Source organism: Panthera leo, chromosome A1, assembly GCF_018350215.1.
Source record: "Panthera leo isolate Ple1 chromosome A1, P.leo_Ple1_pat1.1, whole genome shotgun sequence".
NCBI classification, from domain to species: domain Eukaryota; kingdom Metazoa; phylum Chordata; class Mammalia; order Carnivora; family Felidae; genus Panthera; species Panthera leo.
In genome coordinates this window covers 25502698-25528507 of record NC_056679.1, presented here as the reverse complement: position 1 = coordinate 25528507, position 25810 = coordinate 25502698, and the positions used below count along the sequence as shown (strand labels likewise).

Genomic DNA, 25810 nt, shown 5'->3' with positions numbered 1-25810 from the left:
GGTTTTTATTTTTACCAAATGATTACAAGTAGGTTAGTTGAGGAGAGCCAAGGGTAAATATTAGTCGATCTATGTAAATGCTATATTTTATGTAAATATGAAATAGTGTTATTTCTTTTAGTTCTTAACATACATTTGAAGAAAACATGAGATCTAAATAAAATTCTTTCCTTTCTTTTAGGAATCAAGGAAGGACTGAGGTAAGATTATTTCTATGAATATTTTATTGAAGACGTGAGATTATTTTACCATGTATTAGTAATAGCAAAGAGAAGGTGGTGTTTGCATTCTGGAAAACTACATCAAAACACTGGCTGATGGTGAGGAACGCGTAAGGGTATAAATGTCACTTTTGTGTGAATGAATGGACTCCTTTCTAGTTGTTCATTCTTAGCATTTTTCTGCTTTGACCCAAAATATCCCTTCACTGGGTACTATGAGGCTTATTCTTGCTTCAGTATTACTCGAATATTATTTCAGTGTGGCAAAGGCCTTTGGTCTGGATTTTTCAGGGCTTTAGGTTTTGACCCATTAAGTCCAGGACATAATTGTGGTACCTATCACATACCAGAGAAGTATTTAATAAATGCTTTATGGCCTTTCCTTTGTTGTTGGGAGATTAGTATTTTATGTTTATAAATCCCTTTGATAGAAAATGTGAGGTTCCTTTGGGGAGAGCTGGTATGTAGTAAAAATCCTTGTGAAAAAACGTCTACTACGTCTTTTTTATTCTAAACCTCAATATTGAATTACCTTTGTAAGTATTTATTTGTATTTGTTAAAGTATTCAAAAATAAAACAGCACCATGTACTCCTACAGCAGTCATTAAGACCTAAAAAAGAAATACATCCCCTGCTTATGGGAATGTTTAAGCTTTCTAGTAATAGCTCACTTTTTCCTTTAAGTACAGTCACCTTTTAAATACTCTTATAATACTCATTCATTAAGCAAATACTATTTTCCTTCTATGTGCCAGGCCCTTTGCTATATATTTATTTATATTATATATTTAAGTATATACATTTGTAAGGATATAAATGTAAGAAGATAAAATCCCTTGACTTCAGAGACCTTAGGGGAAAAAATTTATTCCTGTTTTGGAGCTAGAGTTTCTTCAGCCATAAACCAGAGAAAAACATTTGAAAGCTGTCACCCATCTTTATAATGGTAGATTAGCCCCATTATTCTGACAAATGGGAATAGATTCCCTTTTTGTGACTAAGTATTAAGGATTTTTTGATAAAGTTTTAGAAAAATGTTGAATAAAACTGAGGGCTGATGGGGGGTGGGAGGGAGGGGAGGGTGGGTGATGGGTATTGAGGAGGGCACCTGTTGGGATGAGCACTGGGTGTTGTATGGAAACCAATTTGACAGTAAATTTCATATATTAAAAAAATAATAAAAGAAAAGAAAAATGTTGAATAAAATGACTAGAAATTGAGGTTCATATTTTTAAAAAGGTACTTGATTTATAATCAGAATTTCTGTGAAAGATACTTTGAATACATAAGTCTGTTGTAATAAGCTTTTGTTAATGTGTCTGTTAGGTGTCATTTACTTTGAATGAGGATCTTGCAAATATTCACGATATTGGCGGGAAACCAGCTTCTGTCAGCACCCCTAGAGAACATCCATTTGTCTTACAAAGTGTTGGAGGACAGACATTAACAGTCTTTACTGAGAGCTCATCAGGTCAGTGGGAATAGAATTATTTAATGTGATTCCAGTACTTGTTATATAGATGCTGTGTCTCAAATTACACTTTAAGGTCATTATCAAGGCTGCTTTACCTGTTGTTCTGTCTACCTCTATTATTCATTTCATGCTATTTGTTTCTCTACTTTCCTGTGATTAATGAAATTTTGGCTGTTACTCGAAGGGTTTAATTTCCATTTGGGGCATGAAGAAATAGAACAAAGCAGATGGAAGAGTCTGGTGCATCAAGCTGACTTCTAGGATGTTGAAGAAACAGTATTCTGAGTTTTGCCAAGATAAGGTCATACTTTCCTGTTTTGGTAAATTGATATTCAGCAGCTATAAGTTGTGTTTAAAAAAATACTGCTTAATATTAGGGAATCTTTTAGTCTGAATTTTTGCCTTTGTAGGTTTCAGTTCTAAGAGAGCCTTTTTAGTACCGAGATTTGAACTGTTTTTACTTGGTTTTGACACTCAAGAAGCTCTGTGTTAAGTACAGTTTGTAAATTTTGTTTGTTTGCTCTGATATTCTACCAGTTCAGTAAATCAGGAGCAAGTATTTCATTTTGTGCATTAGAGAGGGAGATTTTTTGCAGCATATGTATATGTTTATTTTCACTGTTTCTTGATTTTTAACCTTCTCTGAATGTAGCATATTACTATTAATGTAGCAGGGCAACTCATTTTAATGGAGCTAATTTCCCGTATCTAATTTAAAAAGTTTGTTGGTTGTGTAAGGAAAATGATTTGTGATTTTGTCATATCTGCATTAAACATTACAAAAAAGGCTATAAGAAATTATAGTATGTTAAGGATGTTATTGTTATAAAAAAAGAATATGTTCAGATAAATTTTTTGTGATGTCTTAGAATACCAGTAGCTATAAAAACTGATCTAAAAAATATTAGTATTTTCCCCCACTTTTAATGTAGAATGTAACACAGGGGTAAAATAATTTTTCTGCATGTGGGTTAGGGTAAAAGTTTTGTTTTATTGCATTATTCTGATGCTACAATAATATTGATACTATAATAATGTGTAGTATTATGGGAGGTAGAAAGTGTTAAATACTTGCATTTTCTCTTGGAGAGGATTCAGTCATTCAACAAATATTTATTGTATGCCATGCAGGGCATAGCACAGGTGCATCCAAGGAATCTGGTGTTTGTCTTGTGATTGATAGGATTTAATAATACCTATTGAACCTGTGGGTTTTTTCCACTTTTGTGTTGGCCCTGGAGTAGAAGAGGCATAGTACCAAGATCGTAAATAGGAGGCAGAACCGTGAAAAAGTTTGAGGTAGGACAATTTTGAACTACTTTTGTAGAAAAAGGTATCCTATTTCAGCTTTTTTACATTTTACTAAATTGCTAATTTTTCAACATGTGATTTATTACTTATATAAAAGACAGTGATTTAGCAGGCTCTGTGCTGACAGCTCAGAGCCTAGAGCCTGTTTGGATTCTGTGTCTCCCTCTCTCTCTCCCCCTACCCCGCTAGTGCTCTGTCTCTGTCTCTCTCAAAAATAAATAAAACATTTTAAAAAATGAAAGTTTTAAAAGACAGTGATTTAGAACGATAAGGTTTGTTATCCTCAAAATTTATCTTCCATTAAAAAAATTTTTTTTAATGTTTATTTATTTTTGAGAGAGAGAGAGAGAGAGAGAGAGAGAGAGAGAGAGTAAGCGTGTGCAGGCAGGGGAGGGGCAGAGAGAGAGGGAGACACAGAATTCGAAGCAGGCTCCAGGCTCCGAGCTGTCAGCACAGAGCCTTATGCGGGGCTCGAACTCACAAACTGCGAGATCATGACCTGAGCCGAAGTTGGACACTTAACTGACTGAGCCACCCAGGCGCCCCTTTATCTTCCATTTTTAATCTCGTAAATTCTTTAGTTAGTATTGTTCTCTTTTTGAACATTTTGTGTTCACATTTCTGGTTACAGTGTACTCCAAAGTGAATATGGTATTATAAGGATTATCTTGGCAGGGATATGGAAGTGGATCAAGATTGTCATCCTTCTTTTGGAGTTTGGACAATATGTTCTTGCTTTGTAGAGCTGTGGTAATACAAATGCAAGTCTAAGTTGCTGCTAGATGCTGCAGACTATAAGGAAACTTTTTTCTTATTATTAATAGCAGTCATTTCGGTTTAAGTCATTGTTCCTTGGTTCTCCTTGCACTTTTCTGGGCTTTGTTTTCCTTATTTGTGAAATGGGATAATAATTATTTACGTTTATGTATAAATAGGAATATATTTAAAACACAACAACACTCTACATAATAAATGGTCAGTGACTATTAACTGTTATTATTAGATTTTTTTTTTTTTTTTTTTTTTTAGCTCTAGCTATCTATAGATGTATATATTTTTTTAAGTAAGCTCCGGGCCCAATATGTGGCTTGAACTCAGCCATGACCCCAGGATCAGGTGTTGCATACTCTACTGACTGAGCCAGCCAGGTGCCCCTATATTAGATCTTGTTTTTAAACACTTTAGGTTTCAAGTTTATTTTAAGCCATGTGCTTGCAGTTTAGCTCTCTGTGTGTATACCATTTGATGAACTTCAGCCAATAGAGATTTTTATGTTTTTTTTTTTTTACTGCTTTATTTATTTATTTATTTATTTATGAGAGAGAGTGAGAGAGCGCACGTGTGTGTGCAAGAGCATGAACAGGGGAGGGGCAGAGAGCGAGGAAGACACAGAATCTGAAGCAGGCTCCAGGCTCTGAGCTGTCAGCACAGAGCCTGACACGGGGCTCGAACTCGTGTACCGCGACATCATGACCAGAGCTGAAGTCGGACGCTTAATCGACTGAGTCACCCAGGTGCCCCGTTCAGTATTTTTGGATTGCCTCAGTGACCGAGGGGGAAAAAAAAAACTTTAATGAACCACTATTTTTAATGATTCAATTTTGTATGTTAGAGTTTTTTTGTGAGGATGGAATTAGAGGGGACTGATATGTTTTACATTGTCTTCTTAATTAAACCATTCTGCATTTCTTGAGTGTTCTGTGACCACAGTTCGTTTCTAGTTGAGTATTCCTATCTGAGGGAACATGTTTTATTTTTAAGACCATTTGGGGTTTGACTCTTTTTCTGCCTTGACATTTCTCTGTGAAATTCTAAATCTATTTCTCTATTAAATATTTTTTTAGCTAGTCTTCTTATCTCTGTACCGGTATCTAGAGAGAAATGCCTGTGTTCAGTCTTCACTTTTTCCTGCCTGGATCTTTGGTTTAGTGTTTTTATCTACTATTTGTTGGAAATTAAATAACTTATGTTTCTTTTATAATTTACGCCCCTATGTTTGTTCGAACTTAGGTTTTATTCTTTATAATTGCAAATCCTAGACTAAAAGTTGCTATTCATTCATCTGTTCAATAGATACTTAATTCTAAGCTCTGTTAGAGTAAGACTAGACTTTTGTTCAGTTGGGCAACTGGTATGTGGAAAAAATAAGTGTTACAGAAAGTACTCTCATGGAGCTATGTATAAAGAAGGAAAAAGAATATGCACTTTAATTGAAGGAACTGGGAAAGACTTCAAAAATGGAGATAATATTTGAGCTGTACCTTAAAAGTATATGAATACTTACATGAATAAGTGTGCCTTGAATAGGAGGAGGGAAATAAAGATAAAAAGCATTTTTCTTGCCTTCAGATACCCTATTCTTCTTCACTTTGCTTTCTCCTACCTGTCATACTTTGTCATAATCTATTAAAATCCATTAAATAGTCCTTGTTGGATCAAAGCAAAAAACTCAGTTGTGGACCTGATAGTCTAGTTTACAGACAAAAAAGTTTGAACTGGTGCCGTGGGAGTGGAAAAGAATATCCTCTTCGAGAGATAACAGAGGTAATTTTGACAGCTTTTGGTGATGAATTGACTCGGACAATTGGATGAGTGAGAAGTCTAGAATGGTTTCTAGGCTTTTTTGGCTTGAGCATCTGGATAAATGGTGAGATCATTACGGAGATAGCAAATATTGGAAGAAGTGGGTAGGATTAGAGCTGATAGAACCACGGTGGCATTCGGTGTTCTAAGTTTTCATTACCTTTGACCCTTCTGCAGCAGTTCATTAATTCAGCAAACTGATATTTGTACCTGTTGTTGGCAGGACCTCTTTTATTTAGAGTTGGGGTACTTCAGTGAGCAAAATCCCAGCCTTTATGGTGCTTACATTTTAAGTAAGAGGAAATAGCAACAAATAATAAACTTAATGAGTAAATTGCATCTTAGTCTAGAAGGTGGTAAATTATCTGAGAAAAAGGCAGAGAGTGGTGTCAGGAGTACTGGGTTGAGGGTGGGGCTTGCAAATTTAAGTAGTGTGGTCAGTGTGGGTCCATTGAGAAGATGGGATTTGCACAGCCTTGAACTCCGTCAGAAGACGTAGCCATGTGGTGTTAGTAAGCCAGCTAGGAGTTCTCAAGGCAGAAGCAACAACACATTTGCCCTGAGGTGGGAGCAAGCCTAGCATGTTCCAGGAGTAGCAAGGAGGTCAATGTAGGGTGGAATAGACGGGCCAACGGGAAGAGTAGTGGGCTAGTGGTAGTAGTGAGCTGGAGCAGAAGGAGTTGGCAGTGACCGGTCATAAAGGAGCTTGTAAACCAGTAACGGTTTTGGATTTTATTCTGAGAAAAGTGGGGAGCCACTGGATAGTTTTGAACAGAATAGAGATTTGATCTGATTTACATTTTAAAGAATGACTCTGGCCAGCAAGTAGAGAAGAGACTCTGAGGGCAAGTGTGGGAGCTGGAGGCTACTGCAGTAATCAGGGGAAAAATGACAGAGGACTTGGACCTGTCGGTGGTAGCCGTGACAAAGGTCTGGGCTCTCATCTGATGTCCAATCCCATCTTTTTTTTTTTTTTTTTAAGTTTTTTTTTTTAATGTTTATTTATTTTTGAGAGTCAAAGCATGAGCGGGGGATAGGCAGAGAGAGAGAGGGAGACATAATCCAAACCAGGCTCCAGGGTCTGAGCTGTCATTGCAGAGCTCAGTGCTGGGCTCGAACCCACAAACCATGATATCCTGACCTGAGGAGAAGTCGGAGACTTAACCGACTGAGCCACCCATCTTTAGTTGTCTGAACAGATAATCCACTTGGATTTTTTGTTACAAAAGTCATATTGATTTTTCCATTCGTTTATTCTCCAGATATTCATATTTCTGTCAGTGATAACATCATCAGTCTTTTATTCTCTTGGCCATGATAATTCTTAGCCTCCTTTTACTCACACATTTAGTCAGGTGTCTCGTTTCGTCATTTCTGTTGGAAAAATCACATATAAATGTTTGTGTGGTCCCCTGAAGCAGTCCTGTGAAAACTTCACCCATCCTCGCTACCCTCTCTGGTTCAGTCTGCTGGAATCCCTTTTACAGTAGCTTCCTGGCACCTGCCCCTGCTTTTCCCCTTTGTTTCCCCCCTCTCCCCCCCACCAAGGATTTGTTTGCCTTTTTTAGTTGAAGCCACCTTCCTTCGCTGCTCTAGTCTTGCTTGATTCTTCTTTCTTGATAGTAAGGTTTGTTTTACTCATTTTGCCCCTGAATTAAACCTTGTGGGTAGGATACTGTGTCTCATGCTTATCTCCATAGTGCCTGGGCTAGGATTGAGCAATATAGTGGGTGAGCAAAGGTGCTAAAATCATTTATTTTCTCTTAAGAATTACTACTCGAAAGGTACATTTTAGAATGGTTTTTAAGGGAGATGACTTATTAGTGACAAAGGATGGGCTTTCTTCTTCAGAGTTTCTTAAGACGTTTGAGGTTCAAAACTGAATATTAAATTCCTTTGTTTCTCACTTTATTTCTTGCTCGTTATATTTTAATTTTGGCACAGCTGATTCTTTTACTTTTTTTTTTTTTTTTTTTGCTAATCAGAGTAGTTCAGCACTGTGTGCTGTAACACTTGGTTAACCACTGTACACATTATAATAAGACCTATTCCCTGGATAATATAGCAGCTGAGATAATTGGAACTATGAGAATTTACTTGGTGGTGGCTTGCCTTATTTTAAGCTTGAGTTTGGTAACATATACTAAAACATATTTATCTTAGAATGTGTTTGAATTTGAAGTAAAATGTATATCTGTGGGAATGCTCCTTGAAGATGGAGAATTACTAGTCATGTTGGAAATGTTGTAGGATTTATAATCTGCCTTATATGGACTGTCCCGCAAGTATGGTAAATGAAGCCCAAATATAGGTAATCTTTTTATTTCAAGTTGAAGTTTTGGCTGTTAATGAGAAACTGTTAACTTGGTGCATTTCCCCCATTTGTTGAGGATGGGATATTGTATAATTTTCAGAGGTGTGAATTAAGCTTTATATATGTGTATATGAGGTTGTTAGCACTCAAACTACAGCTCTTTTTTGTTGAATTTTTTTTTTTCTCATCCCTGCTTTTAAACATGACTTATACTGTGTTGCCTAAATCATCACCATATGCATATTACCTATTGCCATGCAATGGGACTCTGAGGTTTTATTTAGCCTTATCTGTCATAATTGTAATGATTTTATATCACTTTAGTGCAGTGGTTCTTGAACTTTTTGGTCTTAGAGCTCCTTTATACATTATGTGTTAACATAAATCACATATATATGTGAAAAAGCCTTGTTTTAAAAAAAAAATAGGGTGAAATTTGGCATTTTGTAAATCACGTTAATATCTGGCTTAAAAGACTAGCTGTATACTCCTGCCCACTTCTGCATTCAGTCTCGAGTGGTATGTTGATTTTGGTTAAGTATCTGAAGAAAATCTGACCTCTGACAAATTATGCAGTTACAAAACAGAGGAGTAATTAATGACATTTTCAGATAATTGTGAATATTCTTTTGATACTACACCAAAATTTTACTAAGTGGTAGTTTCTTAAAGGTTTGTTGCAGCATAGAATTTGAAATCGGATCAGTAAACTTTTTATAGTCTGTTACATTGAAATCCACAAGGTTTATTCAGTACTTTTTTTTTTTTTATTTAAAAAAAAATTTTTTTTAAACGTTTATTCATTTTTGAGACAGAGAGAGACAGAGCATGAATGGGGGAAGGTCAGAGAGAGAGGGAGACACAGAATCTGAAACAGGCTCCAGGCTCTGAGCTGTCAGCACAGAGCCTGACGCGGGGCTCGAACTCACGGACCGCGAGATCATGACCTGAGCCGAAGTCAGACACCCAACCAACTGAGCCACCCAGGCGCCCCTTATTCAGTACTTTGAATAGATCTTTTACCTATGCATGATTTTGTAACATCACATGTGCATCATTTTGAGAATGTTGGTTCACTGAGTTGTGCACTTCTTCCACATGTTGCCATGTTTCCTTACTCAATATCGAAATTTTGCATTCATTAACATCACTGTCTTAATCAGAAGATCTTTAGGTATTAGAGTGCTGTCAAGTTTATGGTGATGGGTGTAAGTTTTTAACAAGGGCTAATTTTCATTTTAAAGGTTGAATTTTAATTTTTAAACATTTTTAATATTTATTTTTGAGAGAGAGACAGAGCACAAGTGTGGAGGGGCAGAGACACAGGGAGGCACAGAATCCGAAGCAGGCTCCAGGCTCTGAGCTGTCAGCACAGAGCCCGACACGGGGCTTGAACTCACGAGCCATGAGATCACGAGCCGTGAGATCATGACCTGAGCCAAGATTGGACGCTCAACTGACTGAGCTACCCAGGTGCCCCTGAATTTTATTAATGGTATCAAATACTCTCGGTTGTTTCTTTGAAAGGATGGGCTTATTCCATTCATTTTTGAGAATTTCTTCCAGATACTGGAGCCTGATAACCAGAGTTTGTGTGGCAGCCACCTCTAAGTGTCGTCCGCTTTAGCAAGTGCACCAGGCTTTCCACTCTTCCAGTGAGTTATGTGCAAAGACCCCGGTGGCAGAAGTCGGGAAGCCTTATTTTTTCCTTACTCTTGAGTAATGGCCATGCTACTGAACATTTGGGATCATATCAGTTTCTGGCACTTTTATACTTGTCAGGAAGAACAAACTGAAGCCAAAATGTATGACCTTAGTGTTTTGTATATTTCCCGAGCTGCCACCAAGGTTTGTGGCTGACTGCAGAGGTTCAGCTTTGAGATTTCTGCCAACTGCCTGAGTCAGGCCTACTCTCTGGAAAGTTAAACCTAATAGCAGAAAATGTTCCTTTATTCAATGGTTGGAAAAGAGAGTAAAAGGCATGCTTATACTCTTTTCATGTTCAGGTATTTATGTATAGATACATGGTTGTTATATAGTGTGGATTTCATAATTTGGGGATGAGGGTGAGGAGGAGAAAAAGGAAAACTTGTAAGAATAACATTAAGGTTTGGAATCACAAGTTAAATCCATTAAAGCTGATTTATTTTTTTAATGAAATATTTCAAGCCTGTAGTAAAGTGTAGAGAATGGCATAACTTGTGTGCAACATCTCTATTTCATAACTTGATATTTGCCATATTTTTTAAGGATATAAAACATTTTTTTTTTTTAATTTTTTTTTTTTTAATGTTTATTTATTTTTGAGACAGAGAGATACAGAGCATGAATGGGGGAGGGTCAGAGAGAGGGAGACACAGAATCTGAAACAGGCTCCAGGCTCTGAGCTGTCAGCACAGAGCCCGATGCGGGGCTCGAACTCACAGACCGTGAGATCATGACCTGAGCCAAAGTCAGCCGCTTAACCAACTGAGCCACCCAGGCGCCCCAGGATATAAAACATTTTAGATACAGTTGACATTCCATTTTCTTTTTCCTGGTCCCATTCTACCTTCCTTTCCAGAAGTAACCATTGTCCTGGAGTTAGTGTATATTATTGTGAGAGTTTGCAATTGCTTACGACAAATTCTTCACAATATTAATGAAGAAAACAAAATTCTTTAGAGATGGTTTAAGCAGTGTCATCTGAATTTCTAACAGTTAGGAAGTTCAGTGTTTAGATTGAATAGAGATTTTTTAGTGTAGAGTATTTCTTGACAAGCCTTTTTTTGTTGTTTCTTTTGTTTCTTTAGTACATGAATTTTTTAAATTTCCTAGAATTTAGCATAAATTATGTGATTAAGGGGCACCTGGTTGGCTCAGTCGGTTGAGCATCCGACTTCGGCTCAGGTCGCGATCTCACAGTTTGTGGTTTCAAGCCCCACGCTGGGCTTTGTGCTGACAGCTCGAGCCTGGAGTCTGCTTCAGATTCTGTGTCTCCTCCTCTCTCTGCCCCTCCCCACTCACGCTTTGTCTCACTCTGTTTCTCAAAAATAAGTAAATGTAAAAAAAATTTTTTTAAAAATTATGTGATCGAAAGTAATTATTAATGAGAAACTTAAAAACTCAGTCCCATGTTTTCTGGTGAGAAATACTGATTGATCAGTGAAAACTATGAGGATAAAAGAAAATATTTGAATTTTGTGTTAGCCTTGCCACTCAAGCATTTTTTATTTTGGTAATGCAGTTTTCTATATCTGTATTGTGATAAGCATACTGTCAGTGTTTTGAGTATGAGTTAGGTAATATAGTATTATTTCTCAGAAGAATTGATGTATAATTTATGCTAGGAATATTGGCATGTTGGTTTTTGTCAGTTTTAATCATTGCTATGAATTTGTTAAAGTAACCTAACTTTAGAAAGCATCTTCAAGTTTTTATCTTTATTGTATGTTGTGTTTACTCTTCCTAAAATTCTGTGATGCTCAGTTTTTATCCTCAAACCTCTCATTTCCTTTTGGTAAAGCAGCTGAGAAGAACTTGGAAGGTTTTTATTATGCCTGGATGTACTGATAGGCTGTACAAACATGTTTCTCCTTTTTCCTTTTAATTTTCTATAGCTTCCAGGTTATAAAGTTGGTTCTTTGTTTTGATTCATGTATACTTAGGAAGAACCTGGCTTCTTTACAGACATAGTAAAATCAGTTTTACAGTGCATATTATATTACTTTAAGTATTAAAACTAGGTCTTGAAACAGTGTTAATTTAAAACTACCAGTGTTTTTCAAAAAAAGTAAAACCATCTTAATTTTTTAAAAAATCATTTTCTTTGGGTGTTTCAAATAACTTTATTGCCATTTAGTATGAGCAGGGAAGGTGCAGAGAGAGAGGGAGACACAGAATCTGAAGCAGGCTCTAGGCTCTGAGCTGTCAGCACAGAGCCCGACATGGGGCTTGAACTCATGGACCGTGAGATCATGACCTGAGCAGAAGTCAGATGCTCAACCGACCGAGCCACCCAGGAGTCTCTATTGCTATTAGTTTTTTAAACCTTATGCAAGACTGTTGCTCACAGACATGGTTTTGTCTCTGGTTCTTTGAGCATTCTTATATCAATATTTAAAATGGAGAAAATGCCTTACAACTGATTTTTCTTTTTCTGCCACATAGCCTTTCATTATGGAAAGAGAAGACACATTACTTGGTTGGCTTTATACTTTGAGTGCTTAAAACTGTATTCTTTGATAGTATTAATACAGTAATTCCTTACAGAAAAAAAGAAGCTTAAGACTTTAAATTTGGTTTATTACTTTAAAAAGCAATTCATACTCTTTATTTATTTTATTTTTATTTTTATTTTTATTTAATTATTTTTTAAGTAGGCTCCATATCCAGTGTGGGGGCTCAACCTCATGACCCCGAGATCAAGAATCCCATGTACTACCAACTGAGCCAGCCAGGCACTCTTCACCTTCTTTTTTTAAATTTTATTTATTTATTTTTTATGTTTAATTATTTTTGAGAGAGAGAGAGAGAAAGACAGAGTGTGAGTGGGGGCAGAGAGAGAGGGGACACAGAATTTGAAGCAGGCTCCAGGCTCTGAGCTGTCAGCACAGAGCCCAGCGCGGGGCTCGAACTCATGAACTGTGAGATTATGACCTGAGCCGAAGTCGTCTGCTTAACCGACTAAGCCACCCAGGCACCCCTTACATTCTTTATTTTATTTGTTTTTTAATTAAAAAAATTAATGTTTATTTCTTTTTTGAGAGAGAGAGACAGAGTGTGAGTTGGGGAGAGGCAGAGAGAGAGACACACACACAGAATCTGAAGCAGGCTCCAGGCTCCTAGCTGTCAGCACGGAGCCCAGTAGGGGGCTCAAACCCACGAACTGGGAGATCGTGACCTGAGCCGAAGTCAGATGGTTAACTGACTGAGCCACCCAGTCGCCCCCACATTCTTTATTTTATAAAACGTGCATGGGGCACCTGTCTGGCTCAGTCAGTAGAGCATGGGACTCTTGATCTTTGGTTTGTAAATTTGAGCTCCACAGTGGGTGTAGAATCTTTAAAGTGCTGTCCAATAGAAATAAAATGCAAGTCACATACATATTTAAAAAAATTTTTAAAGATGCATAGGACACCAAAGGCTTTCATGTAAAAAAGTAACAGCCACTTCTCCCACGGCCTCACTAGTCCCACTTATAGGGAACCAGCCCTGGTAAAAAGCTACATCACAACAGAATAGGAAGGGCTACCAAAATGAATTTGAAACCTACATTTGAACTATATTCTTGACTACACAGGTTGTGATGCAAAGTGCCTTGTGTCATTTTATATTCTTGTAACTATTTGGTCTGGAAGAATTGAAGGAGGTTTTTATTAAGGCATAAATATTTACAACATTTACATCTTTCTTACCATTAAGCAGTGAAAGGTAACAGAAATAGGTAATCTCCAAGCACGTATTTTGTTGACTATGGTGAGCACTTTACATGAATTATTTCCTTTATTTCATGCAGCAAGCCTGAGGTAGGTACCATTGTTATTTTATTTGATTGATGAGAGAAATGGGCTTTACATAGGATACAGCTTGACTAATATCATGCAGCTTATAAGCTTGTGCCCTTAATCCTCATACTAGTGGTTTTCACCGTGACCGCAAGATCAGTTTCCTGATTAAAAGGTAACATTAAAAAAAGAAAGGGAGAAATAGAAGAGATTTAACTTTTTATTTTGTATTTCACACATACACTGATGAAGAATAATAAAAAGAATCCTGTATGTCTTCACCCACTTTTAGGGATTTATGGTGCATTTTGTAACATGCTGTCTGTGAAAAGAGCTACTTCTATAAACAGGTTTAAGTTGACTTTATTCATACACATTTGCACTCCTGCCCCATCATTGCCCTGCTGAATTTTACCTCCCAAAGTTCTATAAGGCTATATACCGCTGCTTTTGTTTTGGGTTTTTATCACAGTGATAGTTTTACCTATTGTAAACCTCAGTTCCTTCTTCAATTCCCGATTGGATTTGCCTTGCAGAATCAAAAATAACCTGTCTGATCATCGTCTGTAGATTATGAATATATTTTTAACCTGCCACCTCCAGGTATATATCTTTAATAACTATCTAGTGCAGTGGTTCCTACCTGGGGACAACTTTGGCAGCTTCTAGAGATGTGTTTGGTCACAGTTGACTTGTTACTGGCATCTAACGAGCAGGAATGCCACCAGATATCCTACTGTGCATAGGACAGCCCCTTGCAACAAATAACTACTGAGCCCAAAATTTCTTGCCGAGGACAAGAAATCATGGTCTCGTATAAGAGAAACTGTTATTTTTAGCAGACAAGCTATTTGATATAGCTAATGATGATACTGAAGTCATGAAATAATTTTTTTTTTTTTTTGAAGGAGCCAGCAGGAGTGACCAAAACCTGTTCACCTCCCAGTAGTTGCTTTTGTTCTCTGCTTTCCCTCCTCCTCCTGCTGCTCCTCCTGCTGTTTTTCTTCTGTTGTGTCAGAAGAAATTTGTGTGCTTTTAGGAGACTGCCCTTGAGGTTTTAGCTTTATATGGATGTTTAAGAATTTTCTATTTTGTCCTTAAATTTTTTTTTTAAATTTTATTGTTTTGAGAGAGGGAGAGTGCCTGAGCCTGATGGGGGGAGGGGCAGAGAGAAAGGGAGAGCGAGAATTCTAAGCAGGGTCCACCCAGTCAGCACAGAGCCCTAGATGGGGCTTGATTTCAGGAATCAGGAGATCAGGACCTGAGCCAAAATTGAGTTGGATGCTTAACCTACTGACCTACCCAGGTAACCCCAAAATATCTACTCTTAAGCACCATATTTTTTTCATTAGCCACTGTTTATCAGATTACTTCTTTAAAACCCTTTCGGGTATTTACCATGACCACAAAAGTACATTTTTCTTTGTGTAAGTTCTAGCTGATGAAGAATCGTAGAGCAAAAAAACATGGTGATTTAAACATGGCTTTTTATTGCCCCTGAAAAAATTCTTACATTTAAAGGGTTGTCACCTTCTACCTCATCCACTCTAATTCAAGCTTGATTTAATCCTAAATTTTTTTTTTAACGTTTATTTATTTTTGAGACAGGGAGAGACAGAGCATGAACAGGGGAGGGTCAGAGAGAGGGAGACACAGAATCTGAAGTAGGCTCCAGGCTCTGAGCTGTCAGCACAGAGCCCGACGTGGGGCTCGAACTCATGGACCGCAAGATCATGACCTGAGCCGAAGTCGGCCGCTTAACCGACTGAGCCACCCAGGCGCCCCTCAAGCTTGATTTAATTCTTAAATTTCAAGCTTGAAAGTTTAGGTTTAGGAAGGAGAAAAAAGCAGTACAAAGTTGAAATGTGGCAGATTTCTCACTTATATATTAGTGTATTAGTAGAGAAGAATTATCTATAGGGCTTTTCATGATAAAAACTTACCAGGAAAGAAAACTAAACTTTTTTTCTCTTCCCCACCCCCATATTCTCTTTAACTTTTCATTGTGGAAAAATTTTAAGCATATACAAAAGGAGAGAAATAGTATAGTCAGTCTTGTTTCAGCTGTACTACAGCCACTGCCCTTTGTACCTCACAGGACTATTTTATTTATTATTTTTATTTTTTCAATGTTTATTTTTGAGAGAGAGAGAGAGAGAGTCAGAGCACGAGCAGGGGAGAGGCAGAGAGAGAGAGGGGGAGACTCAGAATCTGAAGCAGACTGCAGGCTCTGGGCTGACAGCACAGAGCCCAATGCGGGGCTCAAACCCATGAACCGTGAGATCATGACCTGAGCCAAAGTCAGATGTTTAACCAACTGAGCCACCCAGGCACCCCAATGTTTATTTATTTTTGAGAGAGAGAGTCAGAGCACGAGCGGGGGAGAGGTAGAGAGAGAGGGAGACACAGAACCTGAAGCAGGCTCCAGGCTCTGGGCTGTCAGCACAGAGCCTGATGTGGGGCTCAAACCCACAAACCATGAGATCATGACCTGAGTCGGAGTTGGAGTCGGACTCTTAACTGCCTGAGCCACCCAAGCACCCCAGGAGTATTTTAAAGAAAATCTCACACAGTATATTATTCTCTCCTAAAATTCTTCAGTATGTATCTCCATGAGGATTCCTTTTTTTGTAAATAAATTACCACAACATTATTAGGATACCTAAAAAAAAAAAAAAAAAAAAAAAAAACCAACAAAAAACCAAAAAACAGTAATTCCAATATCATTATAGATCTAGTCATTGGGAGCTATAATGCTCAAATTCCAATGATTCCTGATTTTTCTCCTCTTCTGATACATGGTTCAGTTCTATCTGAAGGCACAGTGATTTGCATCTGCACAGCTCACAGTGTTCACTTGTAAAGGCACCACTGGAGAAAATATAATTCATCAAGTCATTTATATTACTGTGAAGGCATGAAGCACTCTCTGTAGAACTGTCTAAGGAATTTGGCTGATAAAGAAGTGACAGAACATTGTGTGTCAACTAAAATAAAAAGAAATGACAGAAAAGAAATCATTCTAAGTTGTACTGAGGTACTGATGTCTAACTTGCGACATTGTTGCTGGGGGGTATACTTAAGCAGTGTTTATTGAATGTGTTTGGGTTATTTTCAGATTGTATATGGTTAAAGTTACATACAGTTAACCAGATACATTTAGGAAGAAGGAAATCTGAATTCAGTCTGCCCAAACTCTAAAGAAAGAGGGCTTTTAAAACAAAGGTTAACACTAAAATAGGAGTGCCTGGGTGGCTCAGTTGGTTAAGCATCCAACTCTGGATCTCGGCTCAGGTCATGATTTCACGGTTCATGAGTTCAGGCTCTGCATCAGGCTTTGTGCTGATGATGCAGAGCCTGCTTGGGATTCTCTCTTTCCCTGTCTCTCTGCCCCTTCCCCTGCTCACGCTCTCTCTCCCTCAAAGTAAATGAATAAGCTTAAACACACATACACACACATACACACAATAAAAGCAGGTGGTATAAGAATTTATGTGATGAATGGAATAAAAAAATATTCATTAATTTACTACATATAATATGGATAGGGAGTGTATCCCTATCTGTCAATATAAACAATGGGGATATTATATTCAATTTGTATATAAACCTTGATTTAGAATATTTCTTGCAATATAAAAGAGATTGATGAGGAACAGAGAAACCTATTTCCTTTAAGTTGAATTTAAGTTTAAAATCTCTTGAAAGTCACTTGAATTTATGTGTCTTTAATGCAAAACAACTCAGTAAAACGTTTTTAAGTTCTGAAATAGAAACTCCTTCCTCTGTGTTCTTACCAACTGTTAGAACTCGACAGCTGTGGCCTGGCCAGAGGTGAAACACTGATAGAGAGCCAGCATGCTCTAAAAGACTGCTGTGTTTGAAAAGACATGTAGCTGGTGATTATTATTTTTTTAAGAACTCTATGTATGCGTATCGGTCCACAATTTCTTGCTTACACTGTACCATTAGCTCTTCCAGAAGAAAAAGGGGGGGAAACCCTACGGACACATTCAGTGTTCACATTTTCCCCCCTTCCCCCTCTAAAAGAGTCCGTCTTTCTTGAGAATATTTTATGGTTAGAAGTTGTAGCCTTCTCTGCTCATACAGAAAAACAGCACACCGCGCAGGATTGTTTACAGCTTCGGTTTCGTTTTCATAACTGAGCCAAACCTTAATGACTGTGAGGATCTTGCAGGTTTTTCCTTACTGTGTCACTTGTCATGCACCATAGCTCAACAGTTTCTTGAGAGGAACACCTATACTGTTTAGCAAAGGAAAATGTCTGGTGATTTAGAGCAGTGCACAGTCCTTTTTCTGCAGCTTCTGGGTGAAGGGTGATTTTTCTTACATTCCCAAATTAGGGACAGTGTCCCACGGATTGGGGATTATGGCATAAATACCATGATGCTCAGTGCTTGCCCGCAGTCTTTCTTCCCTTGCCATTTCTGTGCACACCGGCCAACTTCTAGATCTCAACATCTGTGTGTCTTCCTGAATGTTTTCTCTACTGCCAGCCACTCTGCCTTCATGGAGGGCTAGTCAGAAATGCTAGGGTGTTAACACTCACTCTGAGAACCGCTCTCAGCCAGTATCTGACAGGAACTGGTGGGTAAATACCCAACTCCCTTAACCCTCAAGTGGGGTAACTCTGGACACATGTCCTACAATGTCTGTAGCAAGATTAAACAAGTTTTCCACAGTGATACGTAGTTGGTACCAATTTTCGAGACTCATCTCTTCAGTAATTTCTTTCCTCTTCCTGTCTCTTTTCCCCAGCCATCTTTCAAAGTTTCTTGGGATCATCTCACAAATAAGTTACCTGAACTTTAAAACCGTGTCTTAGAGTCAGCTTCTGGAAGAATCCAAATCAGGATTGAGAGAATAAACTGTAGCTTTATCTTTATTTAGAAATTGGAAATCGTGTCTTTATAGAGATGACCTTGACATATACCCCACCTTTGAAAAAATTATGGACCGAACGTGCTATTACAATTTTTACTAAGTTACTTAGTGCCATACTTCACAACTTACCACTTACACTGATAAGTGTAACTTACTGTATAACTGTAACTGTGTAAGTGTAACTCCCTAGTACAAGTGGCACTGATGTGTTCTTTGACCCTCAGCTTTTTGAGTGTCTGTGCGCCCAAATGGCTTTAAACCCTACTGTGATCCCTAGGGATACTGCACATAAAGCATACTTTAATAGACCCAAATATCCTAAGACTGAGGTTCAGGAAGATGTAAAGGAGGAAGCCGAGATGTACTTTTAGAACACATTGTTGTTTTTCATGCTGTGTCCTTGCAGACATTTTCTCTCCCCTACTCATTGCCTGTTTCTGCTGCCCTCTCAGTCAGCTGCCTATTCCCATTCTGACCGACCGTCTTCCTCACCTACCTCTGCTCCTACCCGGTATGACTGACTCTGCTCCACTAGGCTTTCATTAGTTCCCGCAATGGGACTCAATCTCGCTGTGTGACAAACACGTCCTTCCCATCCCTACCCTTCTATTCATTTGGACGTCTCCAGTGTCTCCGTGAACTGTTGTTATGACCTCAAGAAGATGCTCTCGGATACCACCTCTGACTCTTTTTCTGACTTCAGCCCCTAGTCTTTTAGATACGCACATTCTCTGTTTCCAGCTTTTGGAAATAACTACTTCAAAGTCATAGAACTGTCCCATTGAATATACTTTATTCAGGAAGACAGTTGCAAGGGGAAAATATGTATACACAGTACCTCATTAGCTGAAGAAACTATCATTTGTGAGAAACTGTCTTATTCCAAGACTATAAAATTCATGAAAATTAATTCACATAAATTAACTGCATCACTGATTCAGCTGACATTCACCTTCCACCAAAGCTTTTACTTGCTTCTAAGTCTTGTCAGAAAAAAAAATATTAAAATATGTTAAGTGGGAGAAAGAAAAACTAATTGGAAACTGTGTAATGGTAAGTTTACCAGACTGTCTCACAGAGATAACTGTAGTCTCTTCGTATTAAAGAAAAATCAGTAAAATCTTCAGTGCTAGAACCATGATTCTGGTTTGCTTGTTTTTAACATATTAGTCCTTATGAAGTTTAGTATTTCTAATACTGCAGTATTTCTAGATGGGTTATGTCCACAGTAAGACTTATGCTTGAAAGTTAAACAATTCTATTAGAAAGGAAACAGTGTCACTCATGATATGTAAGAGATTGTATAGCAAATTCTGTAATGAATGTATGAATTCAGAATCAAAGCACAGCTTTCAGTGTTCTATATTTTGATCTGAGCAGTGGTTATAGGAATGTGTTCACTTTGTGAAAATTCATCAAAGCTATAAACTTATGACTTGTGTACTTTTTTAAAATTTAGGTTATATTTCAGTAAAATTTTTATTAAAGCAAAGCACAAGAAGAAAACACATTTTTCTTTTTCTTTTTTCTTTGAGAGAGTGTGTTTGCGAGCAGGGGAGAGGGGCAGAGGGAGAGAGAGAGAATCCCAAGCAGGCTCCATGCTGTCCCACAACCCTCGGATCATGACCTGAGCTAAAATCAAGAGTTGGACACTCAACCGACTGCCATCCACGCACCCTGAAAGCACAGTTTTTGTAAAAATCTGTGAACCAGATCTCCTAGTTGGTTCAGAAAATTAAATTACAGGTATTAAATCACATTGTATGAGTTTGCTAGGGCGCCCTCACAAAAAGGACAGACTGAGTGGCCTAAAGAACACATTTATTTTCTCACTGTTCTGGAGCCTAGAAGTCTAACATCAAGGTGCCAAGGTGCCTGAGTGGCTCAGTCGGTTAAGCATCCGATTCTTGGTTTTGGCTCAGGTCTTGATCTTACGGTTTGTGAGATTGACCTTGGGCATGGAGCCTGCTTGGGATTGTTTCTCTCTCTCTCTGCCCATTACCTCCTCATGCTCACATTCTTTCTCTCTCTCTCTCTCTGTGTCTCTCTCTCAATGAATGAATGAATGAATCTTGAAAAAAGTAAAATGAAAGTGGCAGCATGATGGTTTCTTCTGAGGCCTCTCTCTGTAATGTGCAGATGGCCACCATCTTGCTGCTGCTTCACGTGGTTGATCCTCTGTGCACAGACACCCCCGGTGTGTGGTTCTGTGACCAAGTTTCTTCTTAGAAGATCACCAGTCATTTTGGATTAGGGTCTACCCTGCCTGTAGAGTACAGTAAAACTGTAGAGTTAACATCTTACTATCTCTGATTTGATTTGGATTTCCCTAGAAGCTTACCATGTGATATTTGATTGGGAACCTGAGATTGACTCTGTAGCACAAGGTGTGTCTGTCCTGTGGTTTACATATCATTGGAGAGTGGTACATCCATGGCTACTTCAACCAGTAGAATCATCTTGGCTAAATTTACAGAATTAGAAGGAGTGCTGTTTAAATAGTAATTTGCTGACATTATTAGTGGAGGAGACTTGCCTTTTGACCCAGACCATTTCCGAATAGGAGGATTGTGTGTGTGTGTGTGTGTGTGTGTGTGTGTGTGTTGTAGGATATTGATCGGAAGAGAACTCATTTTACTAATAATGGTAACTCAGACACTAAAGATAGTGACTGTGCTGCACAGATAAAAGGAAAGTATATTGGGAAAATAAAAAGTCATAGACTGTTGGTGGAGTTTAAGTACTAGACCAAAGATGTTTTAGGACAAAATATTCAAACTAACTGGTTCATTATTCAGAGTAAAATAGGGGCTGGCAAACTCTGTTCTATTGAAAATGATCTCTCCCAGTTGTAGTGTTCTCTAATTTGGAAAACATGGGTCTTATGGTTCTTTTCTTTGAGTTTAATTTTAAAGGTAGAGGAAGTGCTTAAGCGTTATCGAGTTCAGGGATGAATTCAGCAGTATAACACAAGAGTTTATGTGTGTTATAGTTCCTAAAATAGTGCTGGGGTAAGAAACTGAATCCAATCTGTAGGCCTTTTTTACTTGCTTGCTTTCTGTTTTGTTTTTAATGAACTTTGATGATTTTAAGCAGGGCAATCATTCTCAGGATGGTTGGACTGGTAGCCATTATTCCTTATTTCATACTCACTTGTTTCATATGCTTCTCTTACCTGCCCCACACCTGACAACTTGTGGGTTTGAGATAGTTTCCTTTTTTTGAGGTAACAGATTACTTTGAATGATTTTGAGAAATAGAACCAGAGACCAGTTTCTTTACTTCATGCCCATGTCTTTCCTGCGATGGTAAGAATAGCAAAAAAGTGAAGAGATGAGTAAAAAGACAAGTTATGTATCTTTGGACACAGGACAGAATGATAATGGGCTCTGCAGTTCTTGCTTTAGGAGTATAGACAAAACTAAAAGAAATAATTGTAAGTAATTTGGCGGTCCTGAATGACTGTTGCAAAGCATTCTGATATTGTGTACTTCTTAAGCAAATTATAAGGAACCACTTTGGAACACTGTAGATTTTCCTATCCATTTGAAGTTAGAGGAAATTAAAAAAAAAAAAATTCCCAGATGGAGAATTTTAATATTCCTGAAGGTTACCATACCCATCTTAGGAATGGAATCTCATAGCTTATTTGGTTAGGGAATTAAGAAATTAAGTGGTAGAGGGGCACCTGGGTGGTTCAGTCGGTTAAGTGTCTGACTGTTGGTTGCGGCTCAGGTCATGATCTCGCTGTTTTGTGTTTGAGCCCCGCTTTGGGCTATGCACTGTCAGTGCAGAGCCTGCTTGGGATTCTCTCTCTCCCTCTCTCTCCCTCTGTCTGCCTCTCTCTCCCTCTCTTTCCGTCCCTCCCCCATTTGCACTCTTTCTCTCTCTCAGAATAAATAAATAAACTTAAAAAAATTAAAAGAAAAAATTCAACGGTAGAGACCAGTGGGGTGTTTGGTTTTTTTCAACTATAGTTTCAGATAAAAAGCAGTGGTTTACTGTCTGAAAGATAAGTTTAGCCTATAAAAGCATCATTTGCACAGTGCTTTACGAAATACTTTCTGAATAAACTATCACGTGATCCTCAAAAATTCTGGGAGGAAAAATAGGTACCATGATGTGGGGTGAGCAGATTTAATTTGACCACCCTCTATGAGATCACTGTTATTACCCCCGTGTCCTGAGAACCAACTGTTTTGAAAAGATACAGTTCCCATCCTCAAAGAGTTAGTGTCTAAAAATCGGGTGGGAGGGGGAAGAAGTTCCATGGGAGCAAGAGAGGAAGCAGCCAAATTATCTTGAATGAGACGGAAGCTTCACTGAGAACCTAGCGTCTGAGTTAACACCTGAAGTATTAGTGTGGGTATGCACAAGCAAGCACAGCATGCCTGTTGCGTGTTGAAGCAGCCCGTGCAGAGGCCGAGAGCATGATGGATCTGGAACACTGCCAGAGTGGAAAGGCTGAGGCACGGAGCGAGGAGACATGGCACTAGATACAGGTACGCATTGGAGAGTGGATCAAGCTGTGATGATGACTGCTTTCTGCTGCTTTGATAAAGGAAAATGGTAGCTCTTGAAAGTGTGTCAATCTCGGTGAACACGCTTGGGGAGTGTTGAAGGGTGGCAGCGTCTTCACAGTCTAGGAGGTAGGGGCTGCTGTACAGGGCGTCTCAAAGACTGACAGTGCTATTAGAATGAAGGTTTGGAAAAAGAAGGGGAGAAAAGTACTCCCTTGGAGTTACTTCCAGTAACCCTTGGAATCTGCCAGGCCCTCATCCTTTTTCAGGCTACCATGTTCTCATAAGAGACTCAGTTTCATTTTGAAGTTAATTGTCATGCAGCTGTAAATATTTTATATACGTTTTTATTTCATCTTTTATTGCTCATACTGAAGAATGAGGAATGTTTTGATCACTTTTGGGTATAGTATTTTTTGAAAGTCAGCTATTAGCTTTGTTCACTCTAGCAGGCAAGTACCTCATTCGCTACTAGTGACTGTTTCATATTCTCTCCCATTACTTTTATTCACACAAGACACAGTACTTCTCATATCTTAGCACTTAAATATTTGTCATTTAATTTAAATTTAATTTGCTTTGAATACGTTTGTGGAGGATTTTTTGCATTTTAAGATCATTGTTCCATGCGGTTACTCTTAAGTGAAAAGAATTAGCTTTAATAGTGTTTATAATTCTGTATCAGTTCCTTTCAGTTGTATTAATCAGTAGCCCTTACTTGGAGTCAGTTTTTAATCGTCTTGGTTGGTATATTGTCTGATTGACTATGCAGATTTTTTTTTTAAGTTTATTTATTTATTTTGAGAGAGACAGAGAAAGCATTAGTAGGGGAGGGACAGAAAGAGAGAGAATCCCAAGTGGGCTCCGCACCATCAGAGCACAACCTGATGTGGTGCTCGAACCAATGAAACCGTGAGATCATGACCCAAGCTGAAACTGAGAGTCGGACGGCTTAACTGACTGAGCCACCCAGGTGCCCTGATGGTGCAGATTGTTACCTGAGTGTAGTGATGTTTTATAAATAGTAAGAAACAAATCTTAGTCTGTTTTAGATTTAATCAGACAGTACATATTTGATACAAATTGTTAAGAATTTCCATTATAAAGTGCACTGCCTTATTTTGAGGGATACTCTGGTGCTGTGTAAGGTCTTCAGAAAATCAGATTTATTAGAAAATTGATTTTTATGCCATTTCTATAGAACCATAGATATCTTTGTAAAACTGATTTTCTAATATTTTAAATAATTATTTGTCTGGAAGTTTGGTGCTTAAGGTTATACTTTTAATTTCTTTAATGGAAAATTTCAAACATAGTAGAGAGAATAGTATATGAATCTCTATATACCTTTTACTCCCTTTTCTACCTTCTTTATCAACTGCTGGATTCCTTTAAAGCAAATTCCACGTCTATTACTTCATCTGTGCATACTTTAGTATGGTTCTTAGATCCTACTCTCTCTTTATGGATTGATTGCTCTTTTCTCTCCCATTAAAAAAAAATAATATAAAATGAAAGCTCCAAAAGGAAAACTGTCTGTTTTCTGCTTAAGCATAATATTTCTGAATTTTTCATAATTTCCTATTTCATCTGTAAGTAAACTTAATATTATTTGTCTTAAAAATGAAAAGGAGTATTTTCATTATATTGTCTTTTTTTATATAACAGCTTTATTGAGGTATAATTCATATACCATACAACTTACCCATTTAAAGTCAGTGTTTTTTAGTATATTCAGAGACATGTACCCAGCACCACAGTCTTTTTGAGAACATTTTTATCGCCCCCAAAAGAAACCCCATATATAAGCAGTCACCTGTTATTCTCACTCCAGTCCCCTAAACCAAGGCAAACACTAACCTACTTTCTGTCTCGCTATATTTAACTGTTCTGGACAGTTCACATAAATGGAATCATACAATACATATTTGGTCTTTTGTGACTGGCATTGTTCACTTAGCATAATATTTCCAGGTTTCATCCATGATTTACCATTAATGCTTCAGTTTTTTATTGCTGAATAATATTCCATCATATGGATATGCCATATTTTATTTATCCATTCATTAGTTGATGGGCATTTGGATTGTTTCCACTTTGGGGCTATTATGAATAATGCTGCTTCAGAGCGTTTGTGTACAGGTTTTTTATGAACTTATGTTTTTGGATCTCTTGAGTATATACCTCGGAGTAGAATGCTAGGTCATATAGTAACTTTATGTTAAACCTTTTGAAGAACTGCCAGACTTTTCCATAGCAACTGCGCCATTTTTCATTCCCACTAGCAGTGTATGAGGGTTCTGATTTCTCTATCTCTTCGCCAACACTTGATAGAGTCTGTCCTTTTTATTACAGCCATCCTAGTGAGTGTGAAATAGTCTCATTGTGGGTTTGATTTGTATTTTCCTGATAGCTAATTCCATTTCTATAATTTTATCATTTAAAAAATTATGTAAGTACTTTTTTTTTTCCCCACTTAAATTCCCTGGAGATTCATCCAAGGTTTTACACGCTTCAGTAGTTCATTTCTTTCTTTCACTGGGTGTTCCATGGTATGGATGCACCACAATTTAGTCACTCATTGAAGGACATCTGTGTTGTTTCCAGTTTTTTTGCTACTACAAATAAAGCTGCTATGAACATTTGTGTATAGATTTTTGTGTAAGCATAAGTTTTCATTTCTCTGGGATAAACGCCCAAGAGTGCATTTGCTGGGTCGTATGGTAATTACGTGTTAAATTTCATAAGAAACTGCCAAAGTTTTCCTGAGTGGCTATTTCTAAAAATAAGAATATAGATAATTTAACAAACATTAGAAAAAGCAAACACTAACACATACAGAAAAGATACATTAACATAAACAGTTGGAATAGAACAAGACCAGTTCTCCAGAAGCTGCCGGGTATCCTTCCTCCATCATAGTACACTCCTTCCTCCACAGAGGTATCCGTTATCATTGACATTTATGGTAATCAGTTTGATTTTCTTTCATGAT

The 25810-nt window shown here is 37.8% G+C and overlaps 1 protein-coding gene across 4 annotated transcripts in view; it reads left to right on the top strand.

Annotated features, from left to right (window-relative positions):
• Nucleotides 1-25810, top strand: part of GTF2F2 (general transcription factor IIF subunit 2) — a 200459-nt gene that overhangs the window by 69257 nt on the left and 105392 nt on the right. For all 4 annotated transcript variants that reach the window (XM_042922713.1, XM_042922631.1, XM_042922791.1 and 1 more), the window contains 2 exons: nt 182-200; nt 1549-1693. In XM_042922713.1, coding sequence (XP_042778647.1) covers nt 182-200; nt 1549-1693 — 164 coding nt within the window. The remainder of the gene's footprint in view (nt 1-181; nt 201-1548; nt 1694-25810) is intronic.